General features: G+C 35.5%; 3 protein-coding genes across 7 annotated transcripts in view; 2 read left to right on the top strand and 1 right to left on the bottom strand.

The window, feature by feature from the left end:
- The window catches only part of LOC107020345 (DNA polymerase lambda), an 8,246-nt gene extending 5,717 nt beyond the window's left edge, over nucleotides 1-2,529 (top strand). For 4 of the 5 annotated variants that reach the window (XM_015220667.2, XM_015220665.2, XM_027916908.1 and 1 more), the window contains exons 10-14: nucleotides 322-466; nucleotides 1,113-1,193; nucleotides 1,677-1,744; nucleotides 1,910-1,994; nucleotides 2,107-2,529. In XM_015220667.2, the coding sequence (XP_015076153.1) occupies nucleotides 322-466; nucleotides 1,113-1,193; nucleotides 1,677-1,744; nucleotides 1,910-1,994; nucleotides 2,107-2,202 (475 nt within the window). In that variant the 3' untranslated portion in view covers nucleotides 2,203-2,529. The remainder of the gene's footprint in view (nucleotides 1-321; nucleotides 467-1,112; nucleotides 1,194-1,676; nucleotides 1,745-1,909; nucleotides 1,995-2,106) is intronic. The other variant, XM_015220666.2, reaches the window with a different exon arrangement.
- Nucleotides 2,530-3,329: 800 nt separating this feature from the next.
- On the top strand, nucleotides 3,330-5,250 carry LOC107020346 (protein PLASTID REDOX INSENSITIVE 2, chloroplastic). Its single transcript, XM_015220668.2, has 3 exons — nucleotides 3,330-3,612; nucleotides 3,714-3,809; nucleotides 4,757-5,250. The coding sequence occupies exons 1-3, from the start codon at nucleotides 3,391-3,393 to the stop codon at nucleotides 4,949-4,951; spliced, it is 513 nt and encodes a 170-aa protein (XP_015076154.1). The 5' UTR covers nucleotides 3,330-3,390; the 3' UTR covers nucleotides 4,952-5,250.
- On the bottom strand, nucleotides 5,142-14,747 carry LOC107019179. The gene is made up of 14 exons (XM_015219751.2): nucleotides 14,649-14,747; nucleotides 13,762-13,837; nucleotides 12,910-13,276; nucleotides 11,748-11,906; nucleotides 10,487-10,567; nucleotides 10,067-10,165; nucleotides 9,724-9,816; nucleotides 9,503-9,646; nucleotides 8,933-9,040; nucleotides 8,704-8,755; nucleotides 8,590-8,618; nucleotides 7,165-7,459; nucleotides 6,438-6,605; nucleotides 5,142-5,587 (listed from the first exon to the last, which is right to left on the bottom strand). The coding sequence occupies exons 3-14, from the start codon at nucleotides 13,243-13,245 to the stop codon at nucleotides 5,364-5,366; spliced, it is 1,788 nt and encodes a 595-aa protein (XP_015075237.1). The 5' UTR covers nucleotides 13,246-13,276; nucleotides 13,762-13,837; nucleotides 14,649-14,747; the 3' UTR covers nucleotides 5,142-5,363.

Genomic DNA, 14,747 nt, shown 5'->3' with positions numbered 1-14,747 from the left:
TTGGGGGGGGGGGGGTGTTGCTGGTGCACTTAGATGTTTATGCCTTCTGGTATTTAAATGTCCAAACCTCTGCAGCTTTCTTACCAGCCACAGTGTGATTTCTTCTTATCAGAAACCACTCCATGTTTCGCTTTACAAAGATTCCATTTAAACCTAAAATGAAATAGGCTTAGAGTGTTTCCAGTGCTTGGTGGTTCTTTTGCCTCTCTAATCTTCTACTAAAACACACACACGCTTGTTTCTGCTTGGCGCGCTTGCTGATTTCCTGTAGTATTTGTGCTTAGATCCTAAATATTGTTATTGATTTCCTTGTCATGTCAGTTTCATTTCAGATATATACTTGAAAAGCATGATAGTTTTGCTTCGTTCTTTCAGTCATGAAGGCTTTCTTCCTAAGTTTGTAAGACGTCTAAAGGAGATCGAGTTTTTAAGAGAAGATTTGGTCTTCACTGTTCATAGCACAGAGGTAATTACTCACTTTCAGCTACAATCTGTCCTCTTCATGTATCTTTACTAATCAATAATCATGTTCTCAGCTGTCTTTCATTTTGAGATTTTATGTTTTCTTGAACTGGAGCTTTTTAACTTCCAATTTTCCTTCTGTTCATTCTCCCTTTTTATTAAACTTTAGGTGTCAGTTTAGGTGCACTCGAACAGGCTGTTTTGTTCTATTTGCATGGAGAAAATAATAATATTAACTCCCCTTCCATGGGTAACCAAAGGTTGGTGCCGTATTTCATCTATATCTACAACTATGGGGGAAACTGTGAGAATTAGTAGTATCAAGATCTGTGAAAATTAGTAGTGTCAAGATGAGTGTAGTCCAACCTTTAGTTCTTACTACTATCTAGATTGTAAGCGTTTTTTCGGGATTTGAACATAATGTAATGTGATTTCACGTCATTTGACAAACACGATTCAAAGTAAGTTTTCTGGTCAGAGAATTTTTTGGGTTCACGGCTGTAGTTTTCATGGAGTTCTCTAAGAAACCAAAATTAATTCTAATAGATATAGTTCTATCTTCTTCAAATTGTTTTCTACTGAATGTCAAACTAAACAAAATCTTATTATTGTCAACTGCGAAACTGAAATAATGTTTCATATGATCACAGGGTACAGATTCAGGAGTTGACACATATTTTGGTCTCTGCACTTATCCTGGTCGAGAACTGCGACATCGTATTGACTTGAAGGTAATACTGATGCTATATCATTTGTCAGATATTTTGGGTTGTTCAAAGATAAAGTGGTCTATTCAGTTAATGACAAGAAAGAGGAGTGCGTATCCTTGTTCCACAATGATTTTGGTGTTTTACAGATGTAGTGGTCAATTCCCCTAATAACAAGTATAAGGAGTGCATATCCTTCTTCCAGAATTTGGCAATTAGTTTTGCAAAAAACAATTCTAAGCAGAAGTTTTCATGATATATGAGATGCTGAGTATCACCGACGTGTTCGTTCTCGAGAATAAACTGAAAAATAATCAAAGAGAAGTAGCTTGGTGTGAGAATAGCTTTTGTTTCATATTGGTTAAGTCCTTTCAACTGTTGACCACCTTTGTTATATGTTAAGTGTGAGATCTGGATCTACTTTTTTGTTCATTCATTGCTACTGGAAAATAACCTGCATCAAACACGAGTATGTATAAGTTGCAGCCTCTCGATTTCTGTTGTTAGGTGTATCCAAGGGATATATATGCATTTGGACTGATAGCATGGACGGGAAATGACGTCTTGAATAGAAGGTATGCCTTGTTTACTTGCTATCCCAGCTATATACCAAGTGTTCATTTCGGCCACTTCTTTATAATCAAATTCATAGGCCTCCTTTATTCGCTACCCCAGCTATACCAAGTATTCATTTCGGCCACCTCTCTATAATCAAATTCATAATCCAATGTCTTTTACAGGCTTAGATTGTTAGCTGAATCGAAGGGCTTTCTTTTGGATGATACAGGGCTATATCCAGCTACTCATAGTTCTGCTGGAAAACGGGTAAATAGTTAGCTTTTGTGGCTGCAAGTCTGCAACACATGTTTCACTTTATCCTGTCTTTCTCTTTTTTTTTCTTCATTTTCGTTGGTTTAATTTGGCATCTACTCCACAGACTAAAGGTAGTGCAAGCATGAAGTTTGAAACTGAGAAGCAAGTGTTCGAATTCCTTGGATTTCCCGCGCTGGAACCAAATGAAAGGAATTTATGAGAATCTTGAACTGTGCCACTTTTTGCTAGCTCTTCGCGGGGACTTAGGACACTGGACTCGAATCCAAGGGAGATTCTGTTTTTTGATCAAGCTGATGTTTTGACTTCCATGTCTGTAATGTATGGAACAAAATGTTATGTGATTAAAATAGTTACTAGTATGTATATAGGTGTATGTATCAAAGGGCATGTCTCAATGTCGAAACACAATGTGAAGTCCAGTCCCTATGTTCGTTTTTTGAAAACAAAAGGTTACAAATGATATTTTTGCAAAACCTTGACAAGGGAGTTCAGCAGCAGTACATGAAGCAACACTATTTTTTGCACATATTTTGGGCGTTTAGTAGCTATTTTACAAGGTTGTGTGTTAGCCCATGATTATTTTGGTGACTTGGCTTTTAGACTATTGTTTTGCAAAACATGTACCGAATCCTTTATAGGGAGTTGAGGAACCTGCATGTGAAATTTCACCAGTTTTTGCACATATTTTGGGCATTTAGTAGCATTTTACAAGAATTAGGAGATTTACTTTATTTTTTTGTGCGTGTAAATCCATGATTATTTTGGTGACTTGGCTTCTAGACCATTGTTTTGCAAAACATATACGGAATCCTTCATAGGGAGTTAGGAGAATCAAAACGTGAAGTTTCACCATCTTTTGCACATATTTTGGGTATTTAGGAGCGCTAAGAGGCGATTTTCGTAGTTTCTTCGTATGTATTTTCACATAAAATATTTTGGTTAAATGACTTCTAGCTATTGTTTGGAAAAGAAAAAAAAAAGATTTTACTAAATACTCTGTAGGAAGTTGGGGAGCATTACGCGAAGTCTTGCCATTTTTTCACGTATTTTGGACATTTAACAGTTATGTTATAAAAATTGAACGATTTTCTCAATTTTATGTATATTTTAGTTCATAAATATTTTGATGATGCGATTCTTCGATAATATTTTTATAAAAACTCTATGGTACCCTCAATGGGGATTAAGGAAGGAGTACGTGAAACTCCACCATTTCTACATATATTTTAAGTATTTATGAGTGATTTTATTTAGAAGAATCAAACATTTTTTAAAATTTTCGTGTATGTTATCTCATAAATATTAAAAGATATGTACTTGAGTAGAGATAAGATTTTATATATTTTTATAAGAGAAAAGGTCCGTGTGTTCTACTCTGGGTGCTAAAATGGCTTCGGCTATTTCACTTGTCTCTTCATTCATTCTCCTTTCTTCTTCGTCTTCGCCCTCTGTTTATCTTCCAATCTCAAATTCAGTCAATTGGGTTTCATCTTCTTCATCATACGAATGTATTTCCTCTTGGGTTTCTCCCAAACGAGGCAGACAAAACCTTATTTGCAGAGCTGCTGAATACAAATTCCCTGACCCCATTCCTGAGTTTGCTGATGCTGTAAGTTTTCTTGTAATCTATTTTGGTTAATTGGGTCTCTTTCATTTCACCTTTTTTGTTAAAAAAGTTCGGATTTTTATTGGGTTTTGTTGGGGTTTTAGGAAACGGAGAAGTTTAGAGATCATTTGCTTAAGAAACTTCCAAAGAAGGATATCTATGGAGATTCTGTTGAAGAAATTGTTGGAATCTGCACTGAGGTACTTCCATATTGTTCTGTTTCGGCCAGTTTGTGCGTAGCTCAACTAATTTTACTCTACTACAACATACCCAATGTAATCGCGCACAAGTGGGGTACAATTAACGAAGGATTAACAAATTAATCGAACTAACATGGAGTAGTAAAATGAAGATTAAAATGCTATGTAAATATTAGAGCTAAGACTACTAAAATAAAATGAACATGAGAAGAGAGATTTGCTTCCTGCTTCTCCCTCATAAAACATGCTTAACAACGTGAATTTTCGTCGAGGGTGTTCATGATTTAATACGTTTGTATGAAGACCTATATATGCAGTATAATTTTCTCTGTGCAAAGTATATTTTTTTGATGAAGGGCGTTCAACTGACCATCATTCGTTCTATATCTACTCAGCCATTACGTGCATCTTAATGGTATGTTCATTCTGCAGGATTCCGCTATCAATCAATGTGTTTCTCTTTAGCTGTTAGATAATAACAGTACTTAATCAGTTATCACCCCTCGTAATGGGAGTTATTGAATAGCTTAAAGGCTATGGATTTTAATGAAATAAATCTAGGACATCGCATGTTTTGCAATTGATACTGCAGTTACGTGTGCCAACATTTGGATCTAATTAATAGAGCGGATTAAATATAGAGGATTCACACAGCCCTAACTAACTTAGGATTGAATTTGGGTGATTGATTGATATTACTGTATACGGTTTCCATTTTTTTCTGGAAGAAGTACTTGAGACAACAGTGAAAAGTCTTGTTTTGGGCTATATTACATGATTTAGTATAAACATTACCAATATCCGTGGAAGTTGAATGTAAATCTTATTGCACAATGTCTTTTACCTTGGCCAAGATGCTTTTTCCTTGTAGGTTTTCGAGTTTGCACTGGTTATTGTCTTGCTTAAAGTTGCATTCTGAAATGTAAATAACATTGGTTCAAATACAGATCCTCAACGAGTTCTTACATGCTGAGTATGGTGGTCCAGGAACGTTACTGGTTGTTCCATTCATCGATATGGCAGATACCATAAACGACAGGGGTTTACCAGGAGGACCACAGGCTGCACGCGCTGCAGTCAAATGGGCACAAAGTCATGTTGACAACGATTGGAAGGAATGGAATAGTGGCAAGAAAAAGTAATTTATCAACCAAGATCCAGAAGGAATTGAATAGTGGCAAGAAAAGATGATCCAACAACCAAGATCTGTTGCCAGAAGTTTTGATGCATGATGCTATTTTTGTGTTGGTAACTCCCTTTACAGTAGTATGTGATAGTATAGGACTAGAAATTATAGGACTATGTAGAGAAACTAGTCACAAAAGTTTCTCATTCTCACGATGGCACTTTGTTATATTAATGATGAAACCAAACGCAAGCATTCAACAGGCAAAAGGTTCAGATGTACTTTTCGTCAATGACAAAAATCGAAGGCTCTCCACACTCATGATTATATTTAGTGTATGTATACTATGGATGGACTACATACTTACATCTCCAAAAGAATGTTAATTGGAACTTCCTTATTATAACGACCTCCACTGAAGCAGCATTTCACAAAACTGATCGGCTACGTTCAAGCAACTCTTCCCTATCAATGAAGCGATCAAGCAAGTCTTGTTCCCGGAGAACTAAACAGTCATCACTCTTCCCAAACCATTTATACCTCTCCTTGGCAACATGATCGTAAACAGCATCCCTTAAAGGAGTAGGTACAATCATGAAGTAACTCAGCGCAGAGTAAGGTAATGGCAAGTGAGCTAGAACCCTCAGTGCAGCTGCAGCAAATATCAGATATATTAGACTTGTGATTTCCACAGCCAACTATTACCATTCCAATTCTAGTAAGAGAAAACAAAAGCAACATACTGAGTATGCTTAATTGTGCAAGAATAGGAAGGATCAGCAGAAAGGCTGCTACGCTGGATCGCAACGTACAGAAAGCAAGCAGTCTATGAAACTCGGTATTCCACTTTCAATGAATCATGATAACTTTTTCATTACAGAACATAAAAAAAATTAAACATAAAAATAAAGGGGTGGGGGTGATCTAGCCAGTAGTTGATTCCCTTTGCGATTTGATTAGAATACCAGCTCAAATAAACCTAAATGCTCCAAATCTGTTTAATTACATGCACCTTGAAACAATGGGTAAAACTATGAATTACAATTCCAATTATATCAGCTGGAAGCACATTGAGCGCAACCGTATCTGAATTCATGGGGGTAAAGCTGTCAAAAGGATTGACAGTAGGAGTTAGCACATATCTCTTTACACTAGCAATTAGCTCAAGCCAATACCCATCAATATCCAATTACCAGAATCTTGAGGCTACGTAAAGCAAACTGCATAAAGTAAATTTATCATAGCTATCTGCCATAGCCCATAGTATATTTGCAAACAATTCTTGTCTTCAAAATAAGAATGATTATGTAGTTCATGGAAGGACAACTCGGGAGTAATCAGATGCACTGCATTTACAAGTCAGCCAGGCTCTAGTTGGAAATGTTAAATGCTACTTGGACATACAAAAATAAGAAAAAATATTTATATAATGGCAATAATTTGTGAAACCACAATAAAGAGGTAGTCAAGTTGATACAGTAATACAGGGTAATGGTTCTAACCAGTGGAGCCTTGATGGTATAAACCTGGGCCTTCAATGAATAAGAAGCGACGACGAACGTCATCTCGATCAAGATCACACACACTCATGTAAGGTTCAGCAGCCTTTGACTGCAAGCAACAGAACTTGATTTTCTTATCCCTGTCAGCTTTAATCACCCATTTCACACCTACATATAAAATGGCAAGAAGCTCATATAAACTGAGACGACCAATTATGCATGTACCCCTCCGCTCCTGTGTATATGCCAACAGTAGTTTAAACCTAAAGAATAACCATTTCCCCATCATCCAACTGAGACAGTCAAGCAACTATGCTTCAATCCCAAACTAGTTGAGGCAATGAGAATGAAGATTTCTCTTATAGACAAACTTACTGTTTGCCGGTTTGTACAAGTAAACATAGCCCAAAAGTGGCTTCTCGCTTTCTAAATGCTTGCCAAAATACACTACTAGGACAGTAAACAAGCTACCTTGCTTGTGTTCTCTCAAAATGGTAGCTCCTACCATCTTCCTGCCTACTAATTTATGTGAAAAATCGTGATAAATCTTAAAATCCTATTCAATTTGATTAGATGTAACTACAAACACAAAAACTATACAATAACCGCACTCCTGTACACATTTATAGCCTCCGATATACAGTAATAGTCAGAAATCAAAGCATAAATGCAATATACAGCTAAAACCACGAATAAACATACACTAGGAAGATGATAATATTAATACCGTTGTGACAGAGATGACAAACGCCGTCATAGACAACGACACCAGGCTGAAGTAGATTCTGAGAAGTCTCCGCTTTGGAAGCCAAGGTAGCTAATTGATCGCCGAGCACCAAATCATCTGCGGCAAAGTTAGCATTCAACCGAGACGAACTAGAGAAAAACGACGTCGAGTAAAACAAATGCCGCCGGTAAATCAACGGCGAGGAGTTCAAATTTCCGGTAGCCAGTAACCGTAAACCTCTCCTAATCATCAAAATCTTCATTGCAGATGAAGCATAAGTCGCTACTACTTTTCTCTATTTTGAAAAAAAAAAATGGAAAGAGAATAGCGTGGGACGGAGTACTTGCATACGTGTCAAGCATCCGCGGTTCTTCGAAGAACGTATCCAACGTTAGACGTTTAATTCATCATATCAAGTTTTCTAAAAACTTCCAAGGATTATTTCCCCGAACTATCGTAAATATAGTATGCAATTACCTCCGTCATATATTCGAATCGATGGTATCTCGCGGTCTAAAACTAGAGCATATATACCCTTTATATTAATGGACATATACGTATCACAATCTTATTCATCACTCGATATTTATTAAACATCATATCGACGAATAAGATTGCACTCCGTGTCACTACTTAGTCTTTCGTTAGAGTGAAGAGACATATATGCTCTAATTTTTTAAGACAGGGGTACCAATATCCTTAAAGTATGACTGAAGATATTTATATACATATATAATAATTCGGGATATATTTTTCATTTTTTCCTTTTTGACTTTATTGGAGTATTTTATTTACATATTTTAACAAATCAAGAGTATTATATTTTAATAGTTAAATCACTATATAAAGTAATGCTTTCAAAATATCATTAATAAAATTGACTTGTCTTATTCTTTTATGAATAAATAATTTTTTTGGTTAGAATAAAAAATAAAACTAATTCTTTCATTGAACTTGAACTTTTAACTTTTAGATACTAATTTTGACCAACCATACAAATTGCAAGAACTAGCAACAATTTATTTCATCTATAATTATAAAATAATCATTGACAAAAAGATGTATCACAGCTCAATGAGTCTACAACTTATTTGCTGGCATTGTTAGATACATACACATATAATAATCTTACAAATGACAAGAGACATTGATTTGTATCGATAAGTTTCATGATCTTTCGCGGGTATCTGGGGAACGTGCTAACGTAGAGCACGTTCCCCAGAGCCATTGCTGAGAATTTAAAGGTAACAATGATAACATTTGTTCCAAATACATTTACATAACCTAATTGCAATAACATTAATCTTAAAGAGGACTCTAAATCAACGAATGATTCACTGGCTTCATAGCACAAACCTTCAAATTGGGTGTATAAATAAATCCTTGTCTGTAATGTACGCGAAAACCATCAGTGTGGTTTTGTTATTTCTCTACCTCCTCTTGAATTTGACCCTCTGTATTGATAGACGTAGTTAGATAATAACTTCGATGACCTATAACAATGACAGATTCCGAGTGTGCAAGGAAGTAAGTCTTTACCTGGAAGTTCAACAGCCAAGTTTGCTTGCTGATCTGCATCAGAGTTTGATTCCTATAAAACAAAAGAGTAAGAGACATGTCAAATTTCTACAAAATCGTCAAGGAGAAGATAGGTAAATATATATGTAGTTTTTACGCTATTATTGAACAGGCTTGTGAGAGTGTGAGATCATGTCTTGATGAGTTGAGTTGTGTGAATGAAAGAAGAGAAAGGATGTTACAGTATTACCCGAAGGACATGAATGATGCGGAAAGAAAGGAACCTTTCCTTCAATTGTTTTGCCTGCTCAAACACCATGGCGATGTTTTGATTTTTAACCTTCCACAGACCTTGGATCTGTTTGGCAAATTACAATCTGATTAAAAGTCAAATAAACTGAGAATAGAGGACAGCTAATAAGCAAAAGCTATGTTGCTCGGACTCTTCTAGAGTTTTGAAGAGTGCATGTTGGATCCTCCAAAAGCATTTTTGGAGGAACCGACAGAGAGGTGGAAATTTTTTTGGAGAATCCGAGCAAATATATAGAGCAAAAGAACTTCTCATCAGATCCTTATAGCTTGTCAATTATTTTCCACTGAGATAAAACGAGAATTTTTCTAGGTTTGACCTTTTCACAGTATCAGGAATCAACCTCTTCTGAATTTTTCATATGGTTATCAACCAACTTCATAGGCCACTGGATCACACTTAAAACAGTCAACAGAATGTGACAAGTATACTGCAGTGTACTATAGAGGAATAATCTCACACAAGGGAAAGGAGAAATATGCGACTGAGCACATGATATAGAAAACAAACCTGCATACAAACAAGCTTGGAGTCACCTTGAACACGAATACTAGTAAACCCTTCTCTAAGAGCATGTTTCAAACCCAAAATAAAGGCCCTGTATTCAGCATGATTGCTTGTTGCCACTCCTAAACCTTCACGTAGCCTGAGGGTCTATTAGAAGGAAGGTTGTAAGTACAAGTATGAAGAACCAAAAGCAAAAGTACAATTCCAAATTTGGTGATCACTACCATGCTTCCATCATCCGCCCGTATAACAGCTCCTGCACCAGCTTGTCCAGGATTTCCCTTTGAAGCACCATCGAATTCAAGAGTACATGACCGCTGCTTAGGATAACAACTATCAGATTCTTTGAACCAGAACACAAACCGACAAGAAAATATAATAAGATCCTAGCCTGATAGTTTGCCACACAGAGTTAAGTTTACACCATTAATCTGTAAAAAAAAAAATAGGATTTTTCTCCTGGCAACCTACCATTAATTATAAAATATAAATTCATTCGCTTTGTGAACTACACATATAGAAATTATTTATACTTAAAGATTAGCCATCATCTTAACAGACACTCACACCAGATGGAAGAGCTAGAATTTGGTCGCCCTTTTGTTGCTCTAACTTGACATGCTTTCTGGCGGAATCATTTGAAACAACTGCTGATCCAACAGCATCCTGCAAAGGGGTTAGCCAATAAACAAAATAATTTCCATAACAGTGTTGAGCCAAACACAGTTTATCATGCAAAAAATATAACCGTGAAACCATTAGTTATGGCATCTCAGGGAGAATCCTATAAAGGAATCTATAAATTGAAGTGCATGCAAGCATAATAAGTAAGTAAATTGAGTTCCTTAGGAACCAAACCCTGCTTGGAAAATGATTTACAAAAGTAATTAAACTTGGATTATAGAGTAAAGTGGAAATAACTTCAAAAGAAATTGCTGCAAACCCTTGTAGACTTTTCCACTGCAAAACAATATACAACCATCTTACCGCATATTCTGACCACATTGCTTCCTGTGGCCTCTTCTTTGGCAAATGATCAGATGTTCCACTTTTTGAAGAAGAAGGTTGCTGCAAAATATAAAATACTAATAAAGCTTTATGACCAATTATAAAAGAAAATGAGGGAAGAAGAACATGTATTATTTTCTGGGCAGCTGCAACTTTATGATAACTATCAGAGCATACAACTGACCAGCAATTCCATATAAAGCAAAGAGTGCATGGAGAGAGCAAAATCAAAAGAACTTTCAGAGAGAAGAATCAAAGAAAGACAAGCAATGATTGTTGTAGAGGGTGTTTGGATTGGCTTATTTTAAGAAGCTTTTGGCTTTTAAACTCTTATTTTTGGAGGTGCTTAAAAATGCCAATCCAAACACCCCCTTAGTCGATTTTCAGTTAACTATAATGTGAACATGAAGATACGCAGTAGAAAATTAAACGAGACAAGTACAAAACTACTGATATTGTATCAGCATTCAGAGATGATCCTTGATATACAATATAGAAGAAACAAAAAGAAGTGTGTATACCATGCATGATGATTAAGAAGCTCACGCAGTTTTCCCTTGTACCATTATTAAAATGGTCAGGGTGTTGTACTAAAATCTTTAACTTTCTTTATTTAAAGAATAGGTGTGTCAGGAAGTTTTTCATTCCTACGATATACCTTTAAGGTACAGCCAAGTTTTAAAGTTGAAAAAACTTCTTTCAATCGAGTCATAGTGGTTGGATTATGAAAACTCTGACATTTAACAAGTAAAGTTTTCAGACTCTCTAGTCAACAACAACCATACACAATGAAATCCAACAAATGGGGCCTGGGGAGGGTAGGATGTAAGCAGACCTTACCCCTACCTTTATGGGGTAGAGAGGTTGTTTCTGATAGACCCTCGGTTTATCAAAAGAAGTTTACCAAAGCAGGATCAGACTCTCTAGACAGAAGACACAAATTCAGCCAGGCACCTCATGGTTTTGTTTCTGGAGATCAGCTGTGGAAACATGACTTTTACAGTTTTTCTTTAGCTCGTTGTTTTTAACAGTACCATGGGATTCCTTTGAGGTTAATATAAAATATAAACTGATATTAAGTTGCAAAATATACATTCTAATGATGGAGCCTCAAAGCCTCTTTTTCTCAGAGACAGGAAATCATATATGAAACCTCATAGACAACAAGTTTTGAAATCAAATATTCACCTTTGAGAAAAAGGAACAAATTTTATTCAAGAGAACTGCTCAGGAACTATACCTGAAAAGGGCATGGTACTAGAGTCCCAAAGAGATCTTCGGTAAGATCTGCAGCTCTGATAGAATAGAGAGCATTTTTAAGCCCACAAGAAAGAAGATATTCTTCTGTGTCCTTAGGCATGGCATAGCCTTTGTACACACTCACAGGAGGATCACATATCTGCCAGAAACAGAAGAGGAAGAGAAAACAACTCATTATATCAATTGCAAGTCTGGAAACTTCATTGTGATAACATCTTTCTTTTTTATTTATATTTATAACTAGATTTCACTAAAATAAGCCTGCAGCACCAAGGATGAACAAAAGCTTCACAAGATTTGACCCCTTATAATATGTGCAAGAAGTCAAAGAATCCACTGGGAAGTCATCTCACAAGCATCGTCCAATTACAGCAGAAGGCCTATCTATCCATACTACATGTAAGTGAAAGAGAAATCCTAACAATATGGAGAAGGCATGGTTGCAGAAAATGAACAGAGAACTTGGGAAAAATACTTTCTAATGGAAAGGTAAACAATAGACTCAATTTACCTCTTTCTTTTATCCTCTCTATAACAGATATTGTTTTACAAATACAACGAGGCAAAAGAATAACCTATAGAAGACACAATTACTTAAAACTATCCTCCGATTTCAATTAGAGCATTCCTTAACAATTGTCAGCCACTCAATGAGCTTATCTGAAATTGCAGTTACTCCCTTTTTACACTTTTACTAGTCCACTATACTAATAATAAATGTCCACTTTTACTTGTGCAGTTTGGAAAACCAAGAGGTAAGTTCTCACTAAGTTCCTAATTTACCCTTATTATTAACTATAATCATTTCAGAGTGTATCAAAATATTAAGTTTATTATTTCAAAGGTTGATATAGTAAAATTTGTCATTTTAGTTATTGCTCCTTAAGGGTGTGCCAAGTCAATGTTGGACAAGTAAAACTGGACGGAGAGAGTAAAAAATAAGGTAATCTTGTTACTACACAAGGTTTTGACTTTTTGGCTGAATCTACCTATGATTAATCATCAAGAATATGAAAAAATAAATTTTGTACATAATGTATGGATAATTTCTGATGAGTCGTATTGTGTCTTTATGTCTTTCCTGGGAATAAAAGTCATCTACAAACAACAGATCAATAAATGGCTGAAATAACAGTAGTTACCGATGATCCGACTTGGGTCTGGCAATCACTCAAGTTTTTGTAGACTCCAACCAGATCTCCTTTCCTAACAACAAAGAAACCATCTCTCTCTTCTTTCATTTCTGGAGTGAAATCAGAATTCTGCGATGGAGAACTATCTCCACTATGTTTTTTGGACGAAAAGCAACGAACAGAAACTCTATTCAAATACAAGTTGGAATCAACTTTCCTAATTCTAGCATGACCAAAGCTTGTCTTCCATGAAAGAGATGGAAATCCACAGATTGAACTCTTCACAACAAGATGGCTAGTCCTTGTTAATATTGCAGTTGAACATGCATGAAACAAGCTGTTCATTCCACAGGACTTCACTCAGATTCACCAACTTCTGGAAAACAAAAAGGCAAAAAGGAAAATTGTATATTTGCTCATTCAACTAATATATATAATAAAACCCATTTGAAGAGATGAAAATAAACGTATACTCCATCTAATTTCCTCTCCTCCACTTCTACATGCACAACATGACCAACTGAAAAAGCGTACAATTAATCATTCAACTAATATATATAATAAAATCCATTTGAAGAGATGAAAATAAACGTATACTCCATCTAATTTCCTCTCCTCCACTTCTACATGCACAACATGACCAACTGAAAAAGCGTACAATTAATCATTTGTGGAATTCTAAAATAAACTCCATTAAGATCAGAGACTTATACTTTATAAGAACTTTTTAATGCTCATTTTCTGCATCTTTTGTTTGTTGAAAGAAAAAAGAAGCTTCTTTAAAATGACTTAACTTTTCATCTACTTGATGACATTAGCAGTAAATAAAGAATAGCAAACCAGAGTTAAATTTTTATTTACAGGCAAATTAGGGAGGATTCTTCCAGACATAATCAGACTCAGCTGCGAAGAGATTGAACAGTTCCAAGATTAGAAGCTGCAATTCCAAAGAAATATCAAGGAAATCAACAGAAGAAAAGATCTGTAAAGGTAACTCGAAGAAAATCCAAAAGTTCCAAAACGACAAAGTATAAACAAAAAAAAGATCTAAAGTTCGCTTATCAAAAGACATGTTATGTGTGAGTGATTTCCCTAAAACCTTCAGACCAAAGAAACTTATTCTTCATCCACTCTTTACTTTCTTTCACTTCTATAGCCGCAACATCACTGAGCGAAATCTGTGTAACTAAAATAAATCCAATTGTGCACAACTATACTCTGAACTCAACCAAGTTGACTGATTGATTATAAGATTTTTTTTTTTTAATTACATTGATTGATTATAAGAACTAAATTGCTTATTTATTTTACAGTCCAAATTCAAATAACAATAAAACTAAATAGGAAACAAGTTATTTTCCCCTTCTGCATCATTAAAAGAAAAAAGAAAACAACATTCCATTTTCTTTTACCAACACATACAATAGACAGCTTAAAGGTTAAATTTACAAGAATATCATGAAAGATTTTCCTCCCTACAGCCATAAAAATCCAAACTTTGAGTCAATATGCTTTGGAAAAAGCAAAAATCTTTCATGTGTCCACATTATATTAACAATACAAGACCAAGCTGAAAAGGGGTTGCACATAGAACTTCCAAACTCCATAAAAATGCAAACTTTATGAGCAAAACTGTAAAGGGTATTCAGAAAATCGAAAAAGAATAGATTTTTAACGAATTTTGAACCCTAATTTGGGGTGGGGGTCATCAAATCAAAGATTTTAACAAACAGAGAAAACATACATACCCCTCAATTACCAGATGAGACTGACCTGTTCTTGAGTAGGACCTTGAAGCATGAACAAGAACGTATGGAGAGAGTGTAAGAGTGAGAGATGGGGGTGGG

Source organism: Solanum pennellii, chromosome 5 (assembly GCF_001406875.1).
Source record: "Solanum pennellii chromosome 5, SPENNV200".
Classification (NCBI taxonomy): Eukaryota; Viridiplantae; Streptophyta; class Magnoliopsida; order Solanales; family Solanaceae; genus Solanum; species Solanum pennellii.
This window is presented reverse-complemented; position numbering and strand designations above follow the sequence as displayed.

Excerpts from the sequence above, each read along its gene's own strand:
- LOC107019179 (XM_015219751.2), bottom strand. The coding sequence starts at position 13,245 with ATGAACAGCTTGTTTCATGCATGTTCAACTGCAATATTAACAAGGACT. Across the intron at positions 8,619-8,703 it reads CTTGGCTGTTGAACTTCCAG|AGGGTCAAATTCAAGAGGAG; the intron begins GTAAAGACTTAC and ends CTATCAATACAG. Across the intron at positions 5,588-6,437 it reads ATACCATCAAGGCTCCACTG|CTGCACTGAGGGTTCTAGCT; the intron begins GTTAGAACCATT and ends TATTTGCTGCAG.
- LOC107020346 (XM_015220668.2), top strand. The coding sequence starts at position 3,391 with ATGGCTTCGGCTATTTCACTTGTCTCTTCATTCATTCTCCTTTCTTCT. Across the intron at positions 3,613-3,713 it reads TTCCTGAGTTTGCTGATGCT|GAAACGGAGAAGTTTAGAGA; the intron begins GTAAGTTTTCTT and ends TTGGGGTTTTAG. Across the intron at positions 3,810-4,756 it reads TTGTTGGAATCTGCACTGAG|ATCCTCAACGAGTTCTTACA; the intron begins GTACTTCCATAT and ends GTTCAAATACAG.